The 25,994-nt window shown below is 48.8% G+C and overlaps 1 protein-coding gene across 3 annotated transcripts; it reads right to left on the minus strand.

Annotated features, from left to right (window-relative positions):
- Window positions 1-14,769: 14,769 nt before the first annotated feature.
- ROPGEF14 (RHO guanyl-nucleotide exchange factor 14) lies at window positions 14,770-21,224 on the minus strand. Of its 3 annotated transcripts, XM_048679574.2 has the most exons (10): window positions 21,113-21,224; window positions 20,522-21,008; window positions 20,350-20,408; window positions 19,098-19,217; window positions 16,674-17,087; window positions 16,437-16,591; window positions 16,269-16,343; window positions 15,798-16,073; window positions 15,361-15,708; window positions 14,770-15,267 (listed from the first exon to the last, which is right to left on the minus strand). In XM_048679574.2, exons 4-10 carry the CDS (start codon window positions 19,171-19,173, stop codon window positions 14,980-14,982), a joined length of 1,632 nt encoding a protein of 543 aa, XP_048535531.1. In that variant the 5' UTR covers window positions 19,174-19,217; window positions 20,350-20,408; window positions 20,522-21,008; window positions 21,113-21,224; the 3' UTR covers window positions 14,770-14,979. The 3 variants fall into 3 exon arrangements, with proteins under 3 accessions (XP_048535531.1, XP_048535533.1, XP_048535532.1); XM_048679576.2 differs by lacking the exons at window positions 20,350-20,408; window positions 20,522-21,008; window positions 21,113-21,224 and adding an exon at window positions 19,650-19,783; XM_048679575.2 differs by lacking the exons at window positions 20,350-20,408; window positions 20,522-21,008; window positions 21,113-21,224 and adding an exon at window positions 19,324-19,468.
- Between the last annotated feature and the right edge of the window lie 4,770 nt (window positions 21,225-25,994).

The following is a 25,994-nucleotide window of genomic DNA, read 5'->3' on the forward strand; positions in this document are numbered from 1 at the left end:
GCAATCTTTCAGGTTATATACATATATACATAAACGGCCGCACATGATGCATCATATTACTTTCAGGCAAAAGTATAAATACAGCCTTAATAAATTTCATAAACATTGTTTTCACAATGGGAATACATGTCACTCAAACATAATATTCTTCGAGCACTGGGCCTCTATCAAACGAGCACCCTCAAGAACTTCTTCGAAATAGTGCTCGGCAGCCACTCGGCCTATGGCCGAACCCTGTGCCGCAACAGTAGTGGCATCCATCTCCGCCCAGTATGCTTTGACACGGGCAAGGGCCATCCGCGAGCCTTCTATGCACGCCAACCTCTTCATTGCATTAATACGCGGCACCGCACCAAGGAACTGTTGCACCAGGCTGAAATAGTTGTTCGGCTTCAGCCTTTCCGGCCACAGATGATCTACGACGGACCGCATGGCGAGTCCGGACAATCTATTGAGTTCGGCCCATTCGGCAAGCTGATCAGTCAATGGGAGCGGACACTCTGGAACGTTGAATTGCGACCAGAATAGCTTGTCCACTTCATGATCCGTCTGATCTCGGAAGTATTCGGTCGCATCGACAGCGCTCGCCGCCAAGTCCAGATATGCGTCTGCTGAACTCCACAGCCGATCCAGAGGGGCATACTGCGGATCTCCGAACTTCCTCCGCAGCATAAAAGGCTTTCCAGCCACAATATCCCCGGCTTCACGCAGCTCTTCCTTCCTCGCTCTCATGGCAGAGTGGGTGTCTTTGGTTGCCATCGTGGCCTTTTCAAGGTCCATCGCCTTCGCCTGGTTTTCTTCTTCAAGGAACTGGCAACGGTCGGCCGTGTCTTTTAACTTTACATCCATTTCGGCCATCTTCTCTTTGGCCTCGCCATGCGCGGCCTTCTCGGCTATTAAGTCTTCGGCCGCCTTTAAAGCGGCCGCATTACTAATTCTTGCTTGTTCCTTGGCTCGGGCAAGTTCCGCCCGAAGGGTCTCCACGGTGGCAGCTCCATATGCAGTCACAACATATTAAAGATACTGGCGTTACGCTGCTCTTACTATGTGACATTCACCAGAAAATATCACTTACCCTGTGCCTCGTCAAGCCGCTTATTAACAAGCTCGATGTCGGCATCCGCCGCATCCGGTTGCCACTTTAGTTTGGCGATCTCATGAGTCCGGCCAGCCACCGGAGCTCCAGCCACCTGCACATAAAGGCGGTTTGGTTATTACCTGGGACTACGATCCTCTGTTTGCTGCTGTTCTTGACGACAACCAGAGTCTCAGGGGCTACTATCTACACAGGGCACACCTAAAAATGTGCGGTACTATCAAAAAGTATATCATTTCACAAACCTCAAAGCCCGTCAGTAGACTCATAAAGGCCTCATGCAATCCGCTTTCAGCGGACGAAATTCTTTCCATCACCGTACCCATCAACATACGGTGTTCTTCTGAGATGGCCGCTCGCTCCAATAGCTCCCTCAGTACGTCCGACCGCATACCAGACGGTGCCGGACTCTTCTGTTTGCTCTCTTGAAGAGCCGGATACTGGGGACTTCGGGTGACCATAGGATTATCTTCTGGCCTCACCGGATCCGGGGAGGCCCTCCGAGACGACACTTCAAGGTCGCCCGCTTCTTGAGCGGAGGAGTCCGGGGGAGGCGTTTCGCTCTCCATCATCTCTGGAAGAAGATCCCCCGAAGAGGAGCTTTGCTGAGAAGGGCTGAGATCTGAACTGCAAGATAAATGCTTCGGTTATTTTCCTTGGAAGAAAGGTAGAATATCTTTACTATCAAGTATTTTTTGATAACTTTACAGCTCATTAGAGGGCTGATCTCCGCACGGACTTTGTGTGGCAAGAGCACCCTCCTGGGATGGACCCTCTGGTGGAGATTTCTTCTCCCGTTTGGAAGCCTTGGCTTTCGGGTCTTCAGAGGCGGTCCTCTTCCTTCCCCGGGGCAAGACAATGTCGGATTCTTCCCCTTTGTTATCCCCCCTTGCAGCGGCACTCATTCCCTCGGTTGGAATTGGTAGCGGTGGGGGCCCGCTTTCGCCCTCATTATTCCCCCCTTTATCTTCCTTTGAGGGCTTCGGGCAAGGTGCTAGCTCGAGCATCTTTTCCAGTACCGGATTGTCCAGGGCTCCGGGCGGTTGCTACTCAGGCCCACGTCCTCGGTAGTATCCGGACACTCTATTTGGGGTCCGAAGAATGATTTATATATCTCCTCGTGCGTCAGGCCGAGGAAATTATGAATAGTGCGCGGTCCTTCTGGGTTGAACTCCCACATGCGGAGGGGCCGCGTTTGCAAGGCTGGACTCGACGAACCAGCATGACTTGCACCACCGTAACCAGACTGAAATCTCCTTCGAAGAGATCTTGAATGCGGCTCTGCAGTATAGGCACGTCCTTGGCTGGACCCTAGCTCAGCCCTCTGCTAATCCATGACATCAGTTGTGGTGGAGGGCCCGAGCAGAAAGCAGGGGCAGCCACCCACTTGGCACTTCTGGGAGCTGTGATGTAAAACCACTCCCGTTGCCATAATTCGGACACCTCTGGAAAGGAACCCTTTGGCCATGGAGCTCCAGCGATCTTGCTTATTAATGCGCCTCCGCACGCTACATGCTGCCCCTCGACCATCTTCGGCTTCACGTCAAAGGTCTTGAGCCATAGGCCGAAGTGAGGGGTAATGCGGAGGAAGGCCTCACATACGACAATAAATGCCGAGATGTGGAGAAAGGAGTCTGGGGCTAGATCGTGGAAATCTAGCCCGTAATAGAACATCAAACCCCTAACGAAGGGATCCAGAGTGAGGCCTAGACCTGGGAGGAAGTGGGAGATGAACACAACATTCTCGTTGGGTTCGGGAGTAGGGACAACCTGCCCTCGGGCAGGCAGCCGATGCGAAACCTCGGCGGTCAGGTATCTGGCCTCCCTCAACTTCTTGATATCCTCTTCCGCAACGGAGGAGGGCATCCACTGGCCTTGAAGGCTAGATCCGGACATGATTGAAGGTCCGAAGCACCTGACCTAGGCTTTGGGTGTTAGAACTCAAGGCGAGGGAAGGATTCGATTGAGCACGGGAGAGAGAAAAGTAAAAGCCTTGTCCCTTTATAAAGAGGGTGAATATCAAGCGTCCTCCTAGTGGCCAATTGGGACTTGCCTAAAATCTAGGAGTCCTAGGCACGGTTGGGTTACCCATGACCGTATTGATGAGAATCCCGTAATTAGGGGAACACGATCTCTGCTTTGACAAGACGTGTCAAGAAACCGCCTCGCGTTATGTGTGGAGCTGGTTGAAGAAAAACGATTCGAATAATCACCGAGCCATGGCCTGATGTCATGTTGCCAAAGCGTGTCAGCAGATTAAGATTTGTGGAGATATTATTCTCTCTACGATGGTATGTGGAATTTATTTTGCAGGATCGGACACTATCCTGGTATTCAAACTCTTCTGTGATGTGTTCGGAGGAGGAACCCGCCTTGCAATGTCGAAGACAACACTGCGCGCCAGACTCATCGTCATTGAAGCCAGGTTCAGGGGCTACTGAGGGAGTCCTGGATTAGGGGGTCTCCGGACAGCCGGACTATATTCTTTGGCCGGACTGTTGGACTATGAAGATACAAGATTGAAGACTTCGTCCCGTGTCCGGATAGGACTCTACTTGGCATGGAAGGCAAGCTAGGTAGTACGGATATGGATATCTCCTCCTTTGTAACCGACCTTGTGTAACCCTAGCCCCCTCCGGTGTCTATATAAACCAGAGGGTTTTAGTCCATAGGACAACATACAATCAGACCATAGGCTAGCTTCTAGGGTTTAGCCTCTCCGATCTCGTGGTAGATCAACTCTTGTAATACTCATATCATCAAGAATAAATCAAGCAGGGCGTAGGGTTTTACCTCCATCAAGAGGGCCCGAACCTGGGTAAAACATCGTGTTCCCTGCCTCCTGTTACCATCCGCCTTAGACGCATAGTTCTACCCGAGATCCACCGGTTTTGACACCAACAGTCTATAAACTATTTTACTAGCCATAGATTCATCAAAACAATCAAACAACACACGAAAAACAGAATCTGTCAAAAACAGAACAGTCTGTAGTAATCTTTAGCTAGCGCAAGATCTGGAACCCAAAAAATTCTAAAATAAATTTCTGGACGTGAGTAATTTATCTATTAATCATCTTCAGAAAGAATTAACTAAATAGGACTTTCCAAATAAAAATGGCAGCAGTTCTCGTGAGCGCTAAAGTTTCTGTTTTTTACAGCAAGATATCAAGACTTTCCCCAAGTCTTCTCAACGGTTCTACTTGGCACAAACACTAATTAAACACAAAAAACACAACCAAAACAGAGGCTAGATAAATTATTTATTACTAAACAGGAGCAAAAAGCAAGGAATAAAAATAAAATTGGGTTGCCTCCAACAAGCGCTATCGTTTAACGCCCCTAGCTAGGCATAAAAAGCAAGGATAGATCTAGGTATTGCCATCTTTGGTAGGCAATCCATAAGTGGATCTCATAATAGATTCATAGGTTAATTTAATTTTCTTTCTAGGAAAGTGTTCCATGCCTTTCCTTAACGGAAATTGGAATCTAATGTTTCCTTCCTTCATATCAATAATTGCACCAATCGTTCTAAGGAAAGGTCTACCAAGAATAATACGACATGAAGGATTGCAATCTATGTCAAGAACGATAAAATCTACGGGCACATAATTCCTATTTGCAACAATAAGAACATCATTAATTCTTCCCATAGGTTTATTAATAGTGGAATCCGCAAGGTGCAAGTTTAGAGAGCAATCATCAAAATCACGGAAACCTAACAAATCACACAAAGTCTTTGGAATCGTGGAAACACTAGCACCCAAATCACACAAAGCATAGCATTCATGATCTTTAATCTTAATTTTAATAGTTGGTTCCCACTCATCATAAAGTTTTCTAGGGATAGAAACTTCCAACTCAAGTTTTTCTTCATAAGATTGCATCAAGGCATCAACGATATGTTTAGTAACGCTTTATTTTGACTATAAGCATGAGGAGAATTTAGCACGGATTGCAACAAGGAAATACAATCAATCAAAGAGCAATTTTCATAATTAAATTCCTTGAAATCCAAAATAGTGGGTCTAGCAACATCTAGGGTTTTAATTTCTTCAATCCCATTTTCATCAAATTTAGCATCAAGATCTAAAAACTCCGAATTTTTGGAACGCCTTCTAGGTAAAGGTGGATCATATTCAGTCCCATCATTATCAAGATTCATATTTCAAAACAAAGATTTAATAGGGGACACATCAATAACTTTTAGATCTTCATCTTTATTTTCATAGGAACTAGAAGAACACGCTCTTATAAAGGCATCTTTCTTAGCACGCATCCTAGCGGTTCTTTCTTTGCACTCATCAATGGAAATTCTCATGGCTTTGAGAGACTCATTAATATCATGCTTAGGAGGAATAGATCTAAGTTTCAAAGAATCAACATCAAGAGAAATTCTATCAATGTTCCTAGCCAACTCATCAATCTTAAGCAATTTTTCTTCAATCAAAGCATTGAAATTCTTTTGCGAAGTGATAAATTCTTTAATATTAGATTCAAAATCAGAGGGCATATTATTATAATTTCCATAAGAATTGTTGTAGGAATTACCATAATTATTAGAGGGATTACTAGGATACGGCCTAGGATTAAAATTTCCTCTATACGCGTTGTTACCAAAATTGTTCCTACCAAAAAAATTCACATCCATAGATTCATTATTATTCTCAATCAAAGTAGACAAGGGCATATCATTAGGATAAGAAGAAACACTCTTACTAGCAAATAATTTCATAAGTTCATCCATCTTTCCACTCAAAACATTAATTTCTTCTATCGCATGCACCTTTTTATTAGTAGATCTTTCAGTATGCCATTGAGAATAATTAACCATAATATTATCTAGGAGTTTAGTAGCTTCTCCTAAAGTGATTTCCATAAAAGTGCCTCCCGCGGCCGAATCTAAAAGATTTCTAGAAGCAAAATTCAATCCGGTATAAAAATTTTGTATAATCATCCACAAATTCAAACCATGAGTAGGGCAATTACGTATCATTAATTTCATCCTCTCCCAAGCTTGTGCAACATGTTCATGATCAAGTTGCTTAAAATTCATAATATCATTTCTAGGGGAGATGATCTTAGCGGGAGGAAAATACTTAGAGATAAAAGCATCTTTGCACTTGTTCCAAGAATCAATACTATTTTTAGGCAAAGACGAAAACCAAGATTTAGCACGATCTCTAAGCAAAAAGGAAATAGCTTCAATTTAACAATATCATTATCCACAACTTTCTTCTTTTGCATATCACACAAATCAACGAAGCTATTTAGATGGGTAGCGACATCTTCACTAGGAAGGCTGGAAAACGGATCTTTCATGACAAGATTCAGCAAAGCGGCATTAATTTCACAAGATTCAGCATCGGTAAGAGGAGCAATCGGAGTGCTAATAAAATCATTGTTGTTGGTATTGGTAAAGTCACACAATTTAGTGTTATCTTGAGCCATCGCGACAAGCAAGCAATCCAACACACAAGCAAACAAAAAGTAAGCGGGAAAAAAGAGGCAAATAGAGAAAGAAAGGGAGAATAGAGAGAGAAAGGGCGAATAAAACGGCGAGGGTGAAGTGGGGGGAGGAAAACGAGAGGCAAATGGCAAATAATGTAATGTGGGAGATAAGGGTTGTGACGGGTACTTGGTATGTTGACTTTTGCGTAGACTCCCCGTCAACGGCGCCAGAAATGGCTCGTTGTCGGGAGTCGGATCTTGACCTGACTTGCGCGACCCCCCCCCCCCGGCAACGGCGCCAGAGAAGATCTTAGTTGACGGGGTGTGAGTGCCGCTTTCCTCGCCTCCCTGGCAACGGCGCTAGAAAAGAGCTTGATGTCTACTACACAACCTTCTTCTTGTAGACGTTGTTGGGCCTCCAAGTGCAGAGGTTTGTAGGACAGTAGCAAATTTCCCTCAAGTGGATGACCTAAGGTTTATCAATCCGTAGGAGGCGTAGGATGAAGATGGTATCTCTCAAGCAACCCTGCAACCAAATAACAAAGAGTCTCTTGTGTCCCCAACACACCCAATACAATGGTAAATTGTATAGATGCACTAGTTCGGCGAAGAGATGGTGATACAAGTGGTATATGGATGGTAGATAAAGGTTTTTTTAATATGAAAATATAAAAACAGCAAGGTAACTAATGATAAAAGTGAGCATAAACGGTATCGCAATGCTAGGAAACAAGGCCTAGGGTTCATACTTTCACTAGTGCAAGTTCTCTCAACAATAATAACATAATTGGATCATATAACTATCCCTCAACTTGCAACAAAGAGTCACTCCAAAGTCACTAATAGCGGAGAACAAACGAAGAGATTATGGTAGGGTACGAAACCACCTCAAAGTTATTCTTTCCAATCAATCTGTTGGGCTATTCCTATAAGTGTCACAAACAGCCCTAGAGTTCGTACTAGAATAACACCTTAAGACACAAATCAACCAAAACCCTAATGTCACCTAGATACTCCAATGTCACCGCAAGTATCCGTGGGTATGATTATACGATATGCATCACACAATCTCATATTCATCTATTCAACCAACACATAGGACCTCAAAGAGTGCCCCAAAGTTTCTACCGGGGAGTCAAGACGAAAACGTGTGCCAACCCCTATGCATAAGTTCATGGGCGGAACCCGTAAGTTGATCACCAAAACATACATCAAGTGAATCACGTGATATCCCATTGTCACCACAGATACGCACGGCAAGACATACGTCAAGTGTTCTCAAATCATTAAAGACTCAATCCGATAAGATTACTTCAAGGGGGAAACTCAATCCATTACAAGAGAGTAGAGGGGGAGAAGAAACATAAGATCCAACTATAATAGCAAAGCTCGCGATACATCAAGATCGTATCACCTCAAGAACACGAGAGAGAGAGAGAGAGATCAAACACATAGCTACTGGTACATACCCTCAGCCCCGAGGGAGAACTACTCCCTCCTCGTCATGGAGAGCATCGGGATGATAAAGATGGCCACCGGAGAAGGATTCCCCCTCCGGCAGGGTGCCGGAACGGGTCTAATTTGGCTTTTGGTGGCTACGGAGGCTTCTGGCGGCGGAACTCCCGATCTATTCTGCTCCCCGATAGTTTTAGGGTATATGGATATATATAGGCAGAAGAAATACATCAGGGGAGCCACGAGGGTGGAGGGCGCGTCCTAGAGGGGTGGGCGCGCCCCCCTACCTCATGGCTCCCTCGTTGCTTTCTTGACGTGGACTCCAAGTCTCCCGGGTTGCTTTCCTTCCAAAAATAACTTCTCCAGAAGGTTTCATTCTGTTTCGACTCTGTTTGATATTCCTTTTCTTCGAAACACTGAAACAAGGGGAAAACAGGAACTGGCACTGGGCTCTGGGTCAATAGGTTAGTCCCAAAAATAATATAAAAGTGGATAATAAAGCCCAATAATGTCCAAAACAGAAGATAATACAATATGGAGCAATCAAAAATTATAGATACGTTGGATACGTATCAATGGGTACTTGGTATGTCTTGACTTGAGCGTAGATCTCCCCGGCAACAGCGCCAGAAATCCTTCTTGCTACCTCTTGAGCATGCGTTGGTTTTCCCTTGAAGAGGAAAGGGTGATGCAGCAAAGTAGCGTAAGTATTTCCCTCAGTTTTTGAGAACCAAGGTATCAATCCAGTAGGAGATAACACGCAAGTCACCTAGTACCTGCACAAACAATCAAGAACCACGCAACCAACGCGATAAAGGGGTTGTCAATCCCTTCACGATCACTTACGAAAGTGAGATCTGATAAAGATAGTAAGATAAATATTTTTGGTATTTTTGTTGTATAGATTGTAAAGTAAAGATTGCAAAATAGTAAACGAGATGCGATAATAAAAAGAGATGCAATATAATAAGTAAGAGACCCGGGAGCCATAGGTTTAACTAGTGGCTTCTCTCATGATAGCAAGTATTACGGTGGGTGAACAAATTACTACCGAGCAATTGATAGAAGAGCACATAATTATGAGAATATCTAGGCAATAATTATGAAATATAGGCATCACGTCCGTGTTAAGTAGACCGAAACGATTCTGCATCTACTACTATTAATCCACACGCCGATCGCTATCTAGCATGCATCTAGAGTATTAAGTTCATAAGAACAGAGTAATGCTTTAGGCAAGATGACATGATGTAGAGGGATAAACTCAAGCAATATGATATAAACCCCATCTTTTTATCCTCGATGTCAACAATACAATACGTGCCTTGTTGCCCCTACTGTCACTGGGAAAGGACAGCACAAGATTGAACCCAAAACTAAGCACTTCTCCCATTGCAAGAAAGATCAATCTAGTTGGCCAAACTAAATCGATAATTTGAAGAGACTTGCAAAGATATCAAATCATGCATATAAGAATTCAGAGAAGAACCAAATATTGTTCATAGATAAACTTGATCATAAATCCACAATTCATCAGATCTCGGCAAACACACAGCAAAAAGTATTACATCGAATAGATCTCCAAGAACATCGAGGAGAACTTTGTATTGAGAACCAAAGAGAGAGATGAAGCCATCTAGCTAATAACTATGGACCCGAAGGTCTGTGGTAAACTACTCACACATCATCGGAGAGGCTATGGTGTTGATGTAGAAGCCCTCCGTGATCGAATCCCCCTCCGGAAGATAGCCGGAAAAGGCCCTAGATGGGATCTCACGGGTACAGAAGGTTGTGGCGGTGGAAAAGTGGTTTCGTGGCTCCCCCTGATGTTTTTAGGGTATAAGAGTATATATAGGCGAAAGAAGTACGTCGGTGGAGCTCCGTGGGGCCCATGAGGGTGGGGGCGCGCCTACCCCCTGGGGCGCCCTCCTGCCGCGTGGAAGCTTCGCGGAGTTCCATCCAAGTATACTGGTTTGCGTTTGTTCCAAGAGAGATCCTCACAAAGGTTTCATCCCGTTTGGATTCCGTTTAATATTCCTTTTGTGCGAAACACTAAAATAGGCAAAAAAACAAAAACTGGCACTGGGCCTCCGGTTAATAGGTTAGTCCCAAAAATAATATAAAAGTGCATATTAAAGCCCATTAAACATCCACAACAGATAATATAATAGCATGGAACAATCAAAAATTATAGATACGTTGGAGACGTATCATAACCCTACAGACCCTACATTAATTACAGGTGTGAGACGAGGACCCCCCGCCCTCCCGCCGCCGGAGCGGCAGACGGAGGACGAGGGATCTGGCGCAATGGCGGCGTAGAGGTGGATCGGCCGGGAGATGTAAAAAGTCGCCCCTGAATTGCTGACAGTAAAAGAATCAGGGAGGTCAGCTGGATGTGATAGATAACCTAAGCAATTTAGAGCAACTCCAAAGGGCCGACCCATTTTGTCCGCCTGCGTCCGTTTGGGTCGGCGCGGACAAAAGTGGCGGCCCAACGCACCGACCCAAACCCAAATCACGTCCGCTTCGCGTCCGCGCCGACGCATTTGCGGCCCAAATTTGCGCCCCAAATGCGCCCGCGCGGACGCCGAACGAACGCCACACGCGCCTTCTCGTTGTCCGCCGCGTCCCCACCTGACGGCCGCCCAACTATCCGCTGCCCATGCGGTCAGCTTAATTTATGACCACGGGCCCACGCGTCAGCGACGCGGTCGTCCTTTTTTAAGCCGGCAGTGCGGCGGGGTCGTCCTCATCCACTTCCAGTCATCCCCGTCCCATCTAGCCAACCCTGTCTCCCCCCCCCCCCCCGCGCCGGCGACAACCCTAGCCACCACCAACATGGGCTTGTTCTCCGGCATCGGCAGCAGCAGGAAGGGCAAGGCCCCCGGCCGCCATTCCCCTGCCCTCCCCGCGCCGTCGCGCGCTCCCCGGCAGAGGCAACGCATCAATGTGCCGGTGCACCAGGCGGAGTGGCACTGGCAGCACTGCGTGCCTCTGTCGTACCCCGACGCCACGCTGCCGCATGACTGGCATTTGGATCCGGAGAAGACCCCGGTGCCGGCCGCGCCGCGGTCGGCGAGGACCCATGCGGAGGAGGTGCGGCGTCGGTGGGCGTTGCTTACGCCGGAGCAGCGCGCCGACCCGGACTACGCATTCAACTCACCGAACTAGGCTTGTTGGTTTGCCTTCGAGCATGAGGAGGCGAGGCGACGCGGCGTCCGCGGCGTCGACCGCAGCCTGCCGCCGCCCCCGCTCGTCGTCCGCGACGAGGACCAGGAGGCCGAGGCCGCCTACCAGGCGGCCATTAAGGAGAGCGAGGAGGAGGAGTGGTGGAGGGAGGCGGAGGAGGCGGCATTCCAAGCTGCCATGGCAGAGGCCATGGCCTTCTCCGCGGTGGGTGACTGTGTCGTGCCGCCAGTGACCCCGTCGTCCCCGCCCAAAGCCGAGCCGAAGGAGCCGGGCCCCCTCGAGCGCCACTCGTGGACCGGAGTAGTGCACGAGTGGGTCAGCTCTCCGCCGATCTGGCTCGGGGCGACGGAGGAACATGAGTCAGCCTACCTCAACCACTAGCGCAGCGTTCGGCTGGCCGAGGAGTGCCGGGAGGGCGAGCGCCTCCAGCTGCTCGAGCGCGAGGCCGAGGAGGAGGCGCACCAGGCCCAGGCAGCGGCGGCGCAGCCCGCGGCAGCACAGCCCAACATCGCCGCCCTCTGGAACACGGCGTTCCCCTGGGCCAGCCCTGCGCCGACGCTGATCGACCTCACCGACCCCGATGCAGACGCCGACAACGACGAGGATGAGGACGCCTGGGGCAGTGCGCCGTCGTCTAGTTTTTAGTTTTTTTATGTTTAATTAATGTAATGTGGACTATTGCCAGCCTTCGTGGCCGTCTTTTATGTTTAACTAGAAGAACGCCCGTGCGTTGCAACGGGGCCACATTAACTTTAAGAGTTCAATATCAGTTATGTTAATATTACATTTAATATTTTCATACATATCAAGTGACATTGGTTTTGGTATTTGAAGATTGATTACCATCCGTTAGTTGGGTTACCAAAGAAGAAATCAATCACCATATGTAGAAAAAAGAACTACATTGCATATGCTTACACCTCATTTACTCGTGAGAATATATAGAATTGGAGCAAACAAAATTGTATACAGAACACATCATCACTGTTTGATACTCCTGCATGCATTAGTGAAATAAGCACACAAGTTATAAAACCAACTTAGTACAAAGCATAAGATGAAAAATTCTTAGTATAGAATATACGAAAAGGTCCCCACGCTAACACTATGTGCCCTAAAAACAACCACAAGCGGTCCTGCATCATGATTTATTCGGTACATGTACAATCGTGCATCTGCTCCAGCTCATCAAAAACACAGACAATCATTATGCATATTTTTCGCAAGGTAGCTCAATATGAAACAACCTTGATTGAAACATCATTTCACTATAAATTTGAAGAAAATATGAGATTGGGTCATACACTAAAATACGTGCACATGAACTACCAAAGGCCATGCTAAAATAATATTAGATCTGGTAATTTTGGGATATCCTCACAGGAAGTGATACCAAATAGAAACTTCATCATTTAAATACTCATCGACAATTTTGAGAAATCCTTACATGAAGAAGGAGCAAATAGAAACTTGATCAATCTAAATACTCCTATAATGACCTCAACGCCCTTAAAGTATATATGGACGCATGTGCCACACCGCGTCGATCGCGCTCGCCGCAGCCACCGCACCACTGTGACCCGCGTGACGCACACCCTAGCCACACGCCATACTCTCGCTAGCTGCGCTCGCCCCGTCTGCTGCCGCCTATCCCTTCGCTCGCCCCGCAGCCGCGCCCCTGCCTCGCGCCCCCTCCTATCACGGCCATCTTCTGCCGGCCACCCCCTCAGCCACGCCGGCCGCTTGCCTCGCCTGCTGCATGCTGCTTCCTGCTGCTATGCGATGCTCTACCGCTGGTACGCTGTTGCGCCATGTCCTCGACACCGCCGTGGACAAACATGGCGGAGGGATTGTCAATGGAGTACGAGGAGGAGGTGGCGGAGAAGGTGTGGAGAGGCAGGAGGTCTGGGGTGGTGGAGATGTTTATGCAAGAAGGAGCCGGAGCGGAAGAAGAGGTCACAATTGGAAAGAATCGCAAAAAAAACATAACCTGGAGATCTCGTTCCAAAAAAATGCTAATATCGATGGAGGGGTGATTTTCTTCTATAGGTGAAAAACATAGAAAATATTAGTTGTTATCAAGGAAAGGTAAAAATTTAGGAAAGTTAGGATTTTGAACTGATTTCTATGCAAATGGGGTTTTATTGTTTGGTAACGTGATATCAGTATCTGCCCGTTTGTGACGTGTCTGATTAAAAAAGTTTGCAAATGTTAAGAAACTATTTATTGGGAGGAAAGTTTGTGACGTGTCTGTTATTTGTTTCCTAAAACAAATTTGATTTAGATAAGTTAGGAAAGTTAAATTAAAATATATTATTTGTTTTCTGAAAATTTGTTATTTGTTTCCTAAGACAAATTGAGTCAATAAAAGGAATCGATTGATTTGCATAATTTAAAAAAGTTAGGTCCGTGATTTGTTATACGTTAGGAAAGTTCTGGTTGTAATAAAGAATGGAGAGAAAAATAAACCGATGGACCAGGGTGGGAGGGGGTGGTGGGAGGAGAGACGAAAAAAAAGCAATGAAAAAAAACCAGCAAAAATAAACCGTGAAGACTATTCACCAACTGCTCCATTAGGAATAGAGATTAATACTTGTTTTATTTTTAAAATGCTTATAATCATTTCTTTTATTTTTCGTACCGGTAGAAATCGGTCGGGCCAGCGTTGGTCGCTCGCGTCGACCCAAACACGATAGCGGACGTTTGTGTCCGTCTGTCAGATCCAAATGGACAAAAGGCGGATAAAAGTGCCGTCCGTTTGGATCGTCCCGTCGGATAGACATGATAAAAAAGCAGCGAGTACATAAGCCAATCATGATTCACGACATATCTTCCCGCAAAAAAAATGATTCACGACAATATCATCAGTCGTGGGAACGGATCATTAGCCAGCCGCGTAGTCACAGGCACATGCCGCCGGACGAAGAAATCTGCATGTCACAACTTTTCGATCATAATTCTGGAGCCGACGGACGAGTGCGCGCGCAGCCGTCATGGGCTCGGGTCCCCCACGTCTCGGGCGTCTGTCACAGCAGGTGGACCGAGGCTCCACCACTGCGGCACGTGGAGGCTCTCAGCGAGTCATCAGTAGCCAGTCAGCTTTGTCACGGCCCAAAAGAGCGTTTCGTCGTGGAATACTCGCGTTCTCCCATCACACGCTCACCCCACTCTTCAGTCAAATATACGGGCACGCGACGTGCAACGGCACCGTAGTTTCGGTTGCACGGTTGAACACCGTCGGCTTCGATTAACCACGTGCTCATGAGAGAATTACGCGGTCACCACGGCACGGCAAATCTCTCGCTTGAAGCTTCAGATCGCGGCGCGGCGGTAGGATCAGTCTGCCTGAAAACTCCAACTCCAAGCCTGGCTTCAGGTTTGACACGTTCCATTCCGCCCGGACACCGGCCACACCCACACGTCTAATCCCACAAACCGGAGACGCGTCCGTCGTCGTGAACCCGTCAAGCAAGTCCGATCTTGTACACACGCACGCATACGACCTACGTCCACCATCATCGTCACATAGGCAGGCATCGTCAGGTACAAATCTACAACCAACCAGGCACACGAACCTGACCAAGACACAACAGGTTTCTCTCCGTTGCAAAAGCAGCAGCATCATCTGGGTTGCCATCAGCATTCAGCATTCAGCAAGACTCGGCCAATGCTGCTGTTACATACAAATTACAAATGCACCATTAGTAGTAGTAAGGTAAGATGCAACTTGTGTACGCAGCCGGCACGCAGCCATCACCCTGTACAACAACACCTCGCCCATTCACATCACCACATGAGCTGCTTGGCCCCTCTCTTCTTGACGACGGCGTCGAAGCGGCCGTCGACCATGCTGATCTGGTCCATGAGGGACCGCCGGATGTGGCCCGGCGGCGTCTCCGTGATGCCCGCCAGGTACACGTCGGAGGAGAGGTCGAACTTGAGGGAGGCCATGGGCGTGTTGGGCTTCTTCACCAGGTCGTCCTCCAGCATGATCTCCGCCACCCGAGACAGTATGCTGAACGCCACCCCCACAAGAACCCTCGAGTAGGCCTCCACGATGGCGTGCCCCACGTCCTGCACCATCCAAGGTGTTCTTCTCAGAAAAATGCACAAGCAAGCATCGCTTTAACCCACCGGCATGTTGTGCCATGACAAACTTATTATTACCTCGTTATACTGGACCTTCACAACGTCGATGAACGTCGGAGGCAGGTTGGGGAATCTGGACTTCAGAAGCTGGATGAGGGTCTCGACCCTTTCGATGCACGCTGACATCTTCTCCAGCTCCGACGAGCTGTCCTTCATGAACTTCCACGAATGCCGTGCAGGGGACCTCCTGCTTCTCTCCTCTGAGATCCTTTGGTTCCATGCAAACAGTGCACCTTCTAACCGGTTCATGGTCTCCAGCACGCTATGCTCGGTTTTCAGACTCAGAGAAACAAAGATTTCTTCGATGGGAATATAGTCCGTGGTTATGGCATGGTACAGGTCTTCCCCCAAGCTAGATCTGCCAGACTGCAAGTCCAATCAAGTATTCATTATGATCATGCAATCTATTATACAACTCGGTAAAAAATGCGAGTAAATATAATTTGTATACTTGCCTTTGGAAGGGCGTCCATAACAGCCATGGGAATAGGGATCTGAAGCAGGACTTGTTCGTTGATAGACTTGGCAGCTTTGAGGATTTGATGAACAAGTTTAGCCTGAAACACAATCCTTTTCCTCTGGAACTGAGATAGACCTTGTTCAGGGACACAAGGGGATGGAAGCCACCACTTTTTGGTCTGTCTTTCACCATTATTTTTGCCCCGGCCACCTGATCGGCTGCCACTCTCCACGTACCAATACTCCGTGTCCACCATTGAGTCCAGAACTTCCTGCATATTTGGTTGCATATGCCATTGGTAAATCCAAACTGTCGCAAACACGCAGAATTTGCGGAATATGCAATATTTGTTATGGACAGATCGATGTTTTTTTAATAGAGATGAAAATTGTGTTAGATCTGCATATCCATATAGTGCTCTCTATCAAAGATAATTTTAAGAGATGAAAACATAGTGGCAACATACAATTAGCATGGAATCAAGCTTCTGTAGAGCAGGAAGGTTCACATGAACATCTGAACGGGCCTTCGGGGTCATAATCTGCATGAAGTAACCAAACAAAAGAGTTTTTACATCTCAGATAAACTTCATGCAAACAGAGAACACTTAATTCAGTTGCTCATTAGCCATTACCTCAAACATGCACCCATCTGCTCCATTTTGCTTTGTGGGTACCAGCTCGACCATGTAGGTCGTAGGAGAAAGCAACCAGTCCATTTCCTTCCGCCACCTGATCTTTTTTTCCTCACACAATGGTTCCAACTTCCACAGCTCTCCAAAAATAGTGGCTGTCATGGCGAACACTCATTTTAGTGATGATGACGGTATAGAAGGAATACTAAATTGGGTAGCTTGTGAAGTTCAGTATACCTGAGAGATTGGTTATGCCATTGGACAAGGCCAGAGCAGCGCAAACTCCTCTGGCACCTCCAGAAACGTCATCACCAAGCAGTAGCTTTGCAAACTTCTCCTTCATGATTTCGATATCAGCAGCACTCAATGTATATGTGATTGGGTTCTTCCCTTTGACAGGGAGTAGATGGATAGCATCGAGCGTATCCAACTCATAAAGTGAATGCTCCTCCTGCTTGCTCAATGGAAGGCATTGGGAAGAGAAGGAAGAGCCATCAACATCTTTGCTGGAGGAGCAACTTGAAGCTTCATCTTCAAGGGAATCAGCGGTGACACAGCCATCCGCCCCTGTTGTTGCACTAACGCCACTATCCTCATCATATGAGGAACTGTTGAAAATGCAGCTCTCGAGGCCATTGTATGTCGTCACCTCTGCATCAGTGGATATTTTTCAATTTATATGCACAACTCAAAAAATATATTACAGAGACATATGCACTGAAAATGCTTAGTCAGATGCCACGGCGCAATAGCACCTGAGCATAGGATATCGCAAAGAACGGATTAAAATAGGATATACAACTGCTATTGGATTCTTTGGACCACTGAACTTATGCAAGCATACATATGCACCTTATTGGGAATATTTTAAGTAAGCTTTGCAGCTCATCGTGGTTTACCAAGAACAAACACAGGAGTAACTATGAATTGACCAATGTACGTCCATTGTTAATTAGATAGGAGGAACGATAATTAAAGTAGGCATTGCAGCGTCTGGGACTCTTTCGTCCACTAAGCTTACAAAAGTGCATACGAGCGCTTCGTTAGAACGATAACGCAAGTTAGCTGTTGATGTTCCAGGTGATTTAAAGAGAACCCCTGGTTAACCAAGGAATGAGTACAGCAGTAAAGCCAACTACGCATTCTACAGTCAGGTGCTGACCATTCATGGACAAACTTAGAACGACGTTATAAGTAGGCTATCCCACATGCTTTTCTGATGAGATTATAACAATCCATCTCAGGGAGAACTTTGAAAGTGCATCTGCAAAAGAATCGTGTGCATCTCTGTACGACGGTATAGACTACATAGTTGTGACCCAGACTTAGCTTAATCTAAAGTCCAAACTACCTATTAGCTATAGTATCATCACAGAAACGGCTTACAAAAAAGCTCCACTCAACGCAAAACAACCAAGCGAATCTCCACACCCCATAAAACAGCTATCGTCTATAAAAGTTACAATTTTACAATAGAAATCCTGAGAAAGCAGCAACGTCCTTATTCAAAGATCAAATAAATAAAATACAGAAAGAACATCATGCAAAAACTCATTGTTTGTAGCCCGCATTTCCACACAGAAACTAATTATCGGCACTCCATCCAGTGACCTACGCCGCGCAAACCGTGGCAGAAAGATTCTCACGAGGTGCACACACATTCTGCAGGCATACGCTCGCCCCACATGCTCGTAGACAGGTTATCCTGCCGTTACGCGTAGTGGTACCAGTACCAGCCAAGTCGTAGGCCCTGTTTCTACCTGCCCTGCGTCTCGTCTCAAAAGCAGCAGCGTGCTACCACGTTAGCCCTTTTGCCCCCAAAGTCAATGGACGCCGCACTTGGCGTTGCTGGGAGCGGCCGGGCCCACACCCCGCTCCGCTCTACTGTATAAACAACTCTACGGGAAGCTACAGAAATATACAAACGGACGCGGAACGGACGGCACCAGAAAGGAGCCAAAAAGTAGCCGGAGAAAAGAGATCTTCACGGGTTCGAAGCGAGCCGTTGATGGGTAGCCGGAGGCAAGAGTCGGTGATTAATGGCAACCATACTGTAATCGGACTAGTGCCAGTGTTGTGTTGCCAGGGGACGTGAATGCCCGGATTCTATCGATCAGACAAGGAGATCATAAACTAGTACTACTACGGTGTACTAGCTCCAGTTGCCGTGTCTCTCTCTTTCGTGGCCGGTGATCCCCATTTACTTCCCACGTCGCACAGCAGAGTGTGGCAGCATCGCCAGCCTCTGACGAGGAAGCCCGCGCGCAGGGGTACGCGGTGAACAGTGGGGGCTGGCGCAGGCCGTTCCGAATGACAGTACCACCCGGAGTTATGCTGATCGTCTCTACCAGGCCCGGCGGCTTTGATTTGGAGAGCAGGTGAAAGGGTTGCAGATAAAAGGTCCTAATTTCGGGCCAGATTTGGGACCTCCCGATGCAGCACGGCAGGACGCCCGGGGTTTGCAGACACGGGCATCCAACAGCTAACAGCTACTAGTACCACTACCAACTCGTGCACTTGAGGATATAAAATGGTAACGAAGATACGAACATAAACTGCCTTAATGAACACCACATGAACAGATCAAAAATCTAGACCAAAAATGTCACTACCAGGAAGGAAGAGGGGGGAGGGGACAGGGGTCTGTCTTGTTATGCTTACTTTCCGGCTCTTGGTCCATGTCGACGCTGAAGTCCTGCGGCCGCCGCCGGCAGCAGGCCAGCGTCTTCATCCTCATCTTCCTTCCTCCTCCCCGGCAAGCACGATCAGCGGGAGCCCAACCTGAAACCCAGGAGACATCGCAACGGGCAGCAGCGTCAGGACGAATGAAAACCAATCTCAAAACAACTAGTAAATGCGCTGCCGCAATAAACACGGGGAGCCGTACGCGGCGGCGATCGGAGGCGAGGCGAGGCGACCGGCGAACGGCAAGAGATGGAGACGGGCTCCCGTCTGCCTGCACGGCCGAAGATTTTAATCCCCTCACCCCTCCCTTTAATTTGTTTACCGCGACGCGCCACCTCCCTCGCCCACGGCCACGAACGAAGGAACGAACGAAAAATCGCGCCTTTTCAGATGCTGGGTAATGATTGACGCATCGGCAGCGCAAAGGCAAAAGCGAAAAATAAAGAATTGCTAATGGAGGAGGAGGAGCAAATCTAGCGAGGATGCGCGGCTATGGGATGCATTGACGGCGCGATATTGCGCATTTACTTGTTACTAATAATCGGAGGCGTCGACTGATGATGATAAATCCGTTGTGCGTCTTTGCTGTCCGGACGGGTGATTTATGGGCGCAACGGAAACGGAGGGAGGGCGGTGCTACGGCTGGCTGGTGGTGACGCGTCAGGGGGGAGGGGGGCTCGCCGGTCGAGGCACTGGCGGCCGTGCAGGCGGTGCGGAGGCGTTGGGATTTTGAACTTTGAATTTTGAACTGGGCCGGTGGGTGGGAGGGGGTCGGGAAAGAAGCAGGGCTCACGAGGACATGGGCACCGCAGTAGGCTTTCTGTTGTGAGCTTCGCTATGCTATGCTAGCTTTTAGTGCGGGACGACGACTGTGCTGTGAGGCGGAAAGCGATGACCTGAGCTAAAAAGATGTGGGGGGGAGGTGAAAAGAGACGGGGTGAAAACTGAAAAGGCCCCGAGGTTTGTTGGCTCGCGGCTTTTCCTCCTCCCCGGCGCTGGTGCCGCAGCGGGGCGATGACGACCTGACCACGGCCTCTCCCGAGAACTAGGGAAGGGCGCGGCTCGCCTCACTGCTACCGTGCGGTGGTGACAGCTTTTTTCATGGCGATGGAGATGGGACGAGCAGAGCAGGAATGGGGTTCGACGGGGAGGGTTCCAGCTCGAATCGCGCCAGCATTTCTAGGGACGAAGTTATTGCGAAATGTAGAGGGGAGGGGAGCGGCGGTACCTTTGCGGCGGCGGCGTCTGGAGCCGAGAAGTCAGCGGCCGGAGCGCTCCGGCATGGATCTGCGGCCAAGGAAACGAGGGGCGAGTATGAGGCGATGAAGAGAACCTCAATCAAGAAGGAAACCACGAACAACAAATGGAAATACTAGCTGCCTGACTGGGCATGAGCTTACCAGCGGTCCGAACGGAGGGAGGCGGGGGGCAGGCCTCGAGCGTGAAGAGGCGGAGGAGGCAGGGCAGCGAAGAAGAAGGAGGCAGGGGAGGAGGGAGGCGTGTGTGTCCCTGTGTGTGTGAAGGGGGGCTGCTGGTAGTGGTAGTGGTAGTGGCAGTGGTGGTACTCTGCTCTGTCTGACTATGTTGCGATAGATAATGAATGCGGCAGGAAGGGAGAAAAGAACAGAAAGCGGAGCGAAACCAGGATGCCGAGCATGTGAGCGTGCAGGTGCCGCCGGATCAAATATACTACGTACCACCCCCGCAACCGCACCATCAACGGCCGGCCTCCCCCTGGGATCTGCTCCGTACCGCTAACCAACGGAGCCCACCCGCGCTAATCAGCTCCTCATCCTGCTCGTCTCGTCTGCTTCGCTCGCTCGCTTGCTCGTTAACCTCTCGCAGCCGGCAGCTCGCTCCACCACGGGCTGGCCTTTGGTTGAGATCCTGAACCCAAAAAAGAGGATTTCTTTTCGGTATCTTTCTGGTAATCACGAAGGGGAAAAAAACTTTCTTGTCAGTGTGGTGTGGCAGCGACGCCGCCTACCTACCCATGACGACGGGAGCACGCGGGCGGGATCCAATGCCGCTCGCTGCAGCGGCAGCGGGCGGAATCGTTTGCTTCCTCCCTTCTCCTACCTCTCTACCCTATCCCTGGCACCTCATTTGTCACCTGTCTCGGCCTCCATTTAGTCGAACCGCTTGCCCTTTTCTTCCTCCTCCCCATCACCGACCGATCACTTCAGCCCAGGCACGCTTCTACACTTTCACACTTCCCGGTCAACTTTACTTTAACTCTGCGCGCGCGCAGATGGTCACTCAGAGCCGTTGGATGCCGGATGGACGGCGGAGATTCGCGACCATACTCTTCCTGTAGACCAGGGGTATCCGAGGCCTGACGGATACGTTTGACGTTCCTACACGCACCGCCTTGTCCTCTTGCGTCACGTGCGGCCACTGGCCAGCCATGCCGCTACACACGTTCCCGCACGTACTGCTACTTGGCATCCTGGCTGGCCCGATGGGTATACCGGATCCTGGACGTACGTAGTACGCGCTGAAGTGAAACCAAAGGCCATTGATGAACGTGAGCCCGGAAGAAGAATGGAAGGGGGCTACGGACAAAGCGTTCGTTCGGCGGACGGAGCAGGCAGGAATGCGTGCAAGGTTTTTGGTCCCCGGCCCACTCGCCCCGCATAGTCGCACTCTTTCGGTCGGTTTCCTTTCCCAGGCGCGCCACGCGACAACGGGCGCATGTTGCTTCTCGGGCCCGGGGCTACGGACACGAACGCACACGCACACGCACAGTGACGGTATAATACGGCACCGTCTGTATTGTACGTGCTGCTAGACTGCTAGTGGTGGGTCGTTGGAAAGTTCGTCTCCGTGTGCGCACGCGAACTCCTACCGGGCCGGAGCGCCGGTCCCTCCCGCCGGCATCAACCATGGTTGGGTGGATAGAAAGCGTGTGGCGTGTCGCGTGTGTGCGGTGCATCGATGAAAACTAACTCTGGGGCTGTAATATGTGCACCGGCCAAATACCCCACCACAAGTTTAGAAGAACTCGATCCCCGCCGCGTCCGGGTGAACCGAAATGACAGGCATTCGGTCGCTACTTGATTCTTTCCAACAAGAACCACATGTCTCAAAAATGATTGTTTGTAAAAAAGGTTGTGGATTGCTTGCAGGAGTAGAATGTCAACCCGGGCATCATGCATGCATTTGAACTCATTTGAACCCGTCCAAAACGTACGCTTCAGATCAACCAAAGGCCAGCACACCATACAGGACTGGACAGGACAGGGCACATGAGTGATCGTGCACAAGCGGACGCACCGCTCAAATGCGGCCCCGTTTCCCGCTGCACGCAAGCTATGCATACCATGGTGAATCAGCGATTCGGCGACCGAAAGAGGGGGAAGGATACTATACCATACCATATCAGCGAGGAGGCCAACTTCACCGCGCGATCTCAATTGGACGTCCCCTTTGCCCGGATTCGGTCCGTTTGGGTAGAGAGATAGGGTCGTGTCCGGGCCTGTTCTGAGATGCGGTGGCCGTGCGTCCAGCACGCGGCCGCATCCTTCGGCCCCATCCTGTCCGGCACGGTCAAAAATGTCCATATATTCATATCAAAACAAGTTTGCACGTTCAAATATTAATCATCTAAAAATAAAAATAGTTTTATAACCCAATCGGAATTGTCTCTAAATAAAATAGTTTTACAACCAAATCGAAATTGTCTTGAATGAACCAATACATTTATTGGTTGCCAATGTGACTCCACACATGCTCAACCAAGTCATTTTAAAGATCCAAATGACTGTGCCAATCACGCAGCTCACAATGAAATTGGACAAACTGTTCAATCAAAGAGGCCGCAATGATCACCTCGATGCAGCAGGGGTGGTTGGCGGCCGGCTACTGGCCGCTCTGGAGCACTCGTCGGAAACAGCCGTGGTACGTCGCCGGCGGTTGTATCCCCTCTGCCACCGGCTACGACGGTGACGGACAAATCTCCTCCAATCGACGGCCAAAACTACGGCGAAAGCGCTAACGTGGTGACGGCCATGTCGAGACGCCCGGGGAGTGCGAAGTGAGGAGGCGGTCAGAGAATAATGACGGTGCCGGCGGTGGGGTTGGACGGGGAGAGGGGATGGAGGCGTTGGAAGCGAAAGGACTGGTAGTGTTCCCGACAGGCGGGCCACGGGGGGACAAGGGCATGCGGCGAGCCCGTCCGCGCGATGTCTGCTTCACCACAAACCCGACGCAAGTTTGTAGCAGGAATGCGTCAAAAACGGACGAAATCCGGACATTTATCTATTTGGGGCCGCGCGTTGGGCCGCGCTATTCATCCGTTTTACCCCCAAACGAACACATCTGAACAGGATAGGGTCGCGTGGTGAAGTTGACCTAACGAGTGAACGACCAGCTAGCGCGCAATGCTGAGTATCATCGATGACGCACGGTCGATCGGTCACGTGCCAAGTGCCTTAGACGAGAGGGCAAGGCAAGCAACGCCGCATGAGTGTAGTAGGCCGTGCAGCGCGCACGCTCGAGCCGCTGTGCGGTCCAAGCTGCTGCTGCTGCTGTCCAGCAGAATGGAGAGCGACGCGTCAGCGCACACATCACCTCCGATGTTTGGGTGCATGGTGCGGGTAGGCCTGTGGCGTTCCCAAGGTTATTTTTTTGCCTCTCCTTTTCTGGCACGGCACGGGCAGACGCCGACCCTCACGCACGTACGCTCTAGGTTGCATCATCATGAAGATCAAGCATATAGCAACCGATCGGAAGTGGGTCTCATCCCATTTCGGCCCGTTCATCGGCATAGCGCATGGCGGTTTCGAGGACACGAGCGAGCGATTAGGAAGAATGCAGATTAACGACCCGCCGATCACTGTACGGTCCTCGAATTCGCGGCCGACCACCTTGTGTCTAGCACGCCGGTGCCGGTCGAGAGACCTAGAAATGGGACGAGTTTTTCGCCGATGGGGACGACTGGCCCGGGGAGGTCAAACGGGGACGAGACGACGGCGAAGCAACGCCGCTCCTTTGGCTTGCTTGAATCCCCGGCACGGTTCAGATGAAACCAACGACTGCCTTGTTCTTCGGTGGTGAGCTCCCGGCGGGGTTTCTGTCCTTTTTTTAAGTTCGGTGTAATCGGGTACTAGTCCTTTTCTCAACGAGCTGACTTAGAGCATCCACAGTCGGAGGTTGTAAATTTAGACTCTCAAATACCCGTGGATGTATCCGGACACGCCTGCGGACACTGACCGGGCGTGTCTTAAATTTTACAATCTACAACCACGTATCCTAATCTCAAAACATCTATTAGATGCAGGGCCATCCTCGTCGATCATTCTGTCCGCCTTGGGCCGGCTCGGCACCGAAAATTGCTCATACTTAACATTTTCACATCCATATTGGTCCCACCTTGCCGACTGAGAGCTAGTTGACCAACTTAAATATCCGGGTCGTCCAAAAGGGATAAGCTTCTGACATCATTGCATCCTTTGTTAAGAATACGGACTCTTACTATGAATCTTCTATGTTTATCACATAGAAGATTTATTATAGTCAGGGTCTATACCCTTCGCATAGGGAACATTGGTGCCGGCTTGTCTTTTTTTGAATCATGTCCATGCATCAAAACAAAATAAAAATCTAGTGTCATTGTAGTAGAGGTATCAACATATATGATCGAGACAAACTTGACACTCGATGAACAATCATCAGTCAATGAAATACAATCTAGTGTCAAATATATCTCGATCACACATGCCAGAATTGATAGACCTACACAACAACAACCAAGCTTGCCGCCATCCGCTGGTGTAGCTATTTAAGTTGGGCGGCATCCGCCTCGGCCGGCGATGTGGGACTAAAATTTGGTTGCACCAATGAGAGATGGAGAAGCTTCGGTCGCTGCAGGTGGGACCGCTACAACCTGCAGCGGGGTCGGCGGGCGTGTCCGGGCGCCCTCATATCCATCTCATATTTGGGTTAGATATGAGGGGTGTCGGTCAGCCCGGGCATTCAAGACGCCCGTCTGAGTCAAAAAATCGTGACAGGGCAGTGGCCGGACGGCCCACCCGGGCCTATGAGGTGGGTTTGAGAGAGTCCGGTTGTAGATGCTCTTATTAATCAAGTATGGAAACAATACAACTTAGGAAAAAATAAAACATATGTGAGCAACAGAGCACCATGTCAAAAACAAAGCACCATTATTTTGCTCAAGTGTTTTGGTGCAAGATTGGTATACTTAGAGGTGCTTTTGACTATTTTTTAAAAGTAAATGCTTTTGCACTATAATAAGTTAAGAAGAGAAGCTATCCAACCTATCATTGATAGGATCATTAAGAACATTTCTCGGTGGATGGGTAACCATCTCTCAATATGGGTCTGTGGGCTTCATGGAGTAAGAGGTATTTCTCTGGTGGTAAAAATTGGGAAAACGTTCTTGATTTCAAATATGGAATTTCTAGACCTAATTTGCTTTCGTCTAAAACTGGCAATTTTGTTTAGGGATTTCAATATTGCTCTGCTGACTTCATGGAGTAGGAGGTATTTCTCCGGTGGTGATAAAAATTGGCAAAAACAAGTCTAGGTTTTAAATATGTAACTTCTAGACCTAATTTGATTTTGTCTAAAACTGGCATTGGTTCCCGTTTTCGGAAAGGGATAACTTGCACCATAACTGCTTCTACAACTTTTAACAGATAGAGACTAGGAAATGGAGTTAATATTAGCTTCTGGGGTGATATTTGGTTAGAGGATTTGTTCCTTGGAAACAGATAGGGCGATTCAGTGGAGCTGCTCTTGCCCATGAAGAGTAGCAAAAAGAAAAATAATCTGCAAATTTTCAACATCCAAGATATTCGGGTGTGCAATACGTGTGCGAATGTTCATTGTGTTTGGACATTTTGAGGTCAT

This window comes from Triticum urartu, chromosome 6A (genome assembly GCF_056163025.1).
Source record: "Triticum urartu cultivar PI428250 chromosome 6A, HENAU_Tu73, whole genome shotgun sequence".
In the NCBI taxonomy this organism is placed as follows: Eukaryota; Viridiplantae; Streptophyta; class Magnoliopsida; order Poales; family Poaceae; genus Triticum; species Triticum urartu.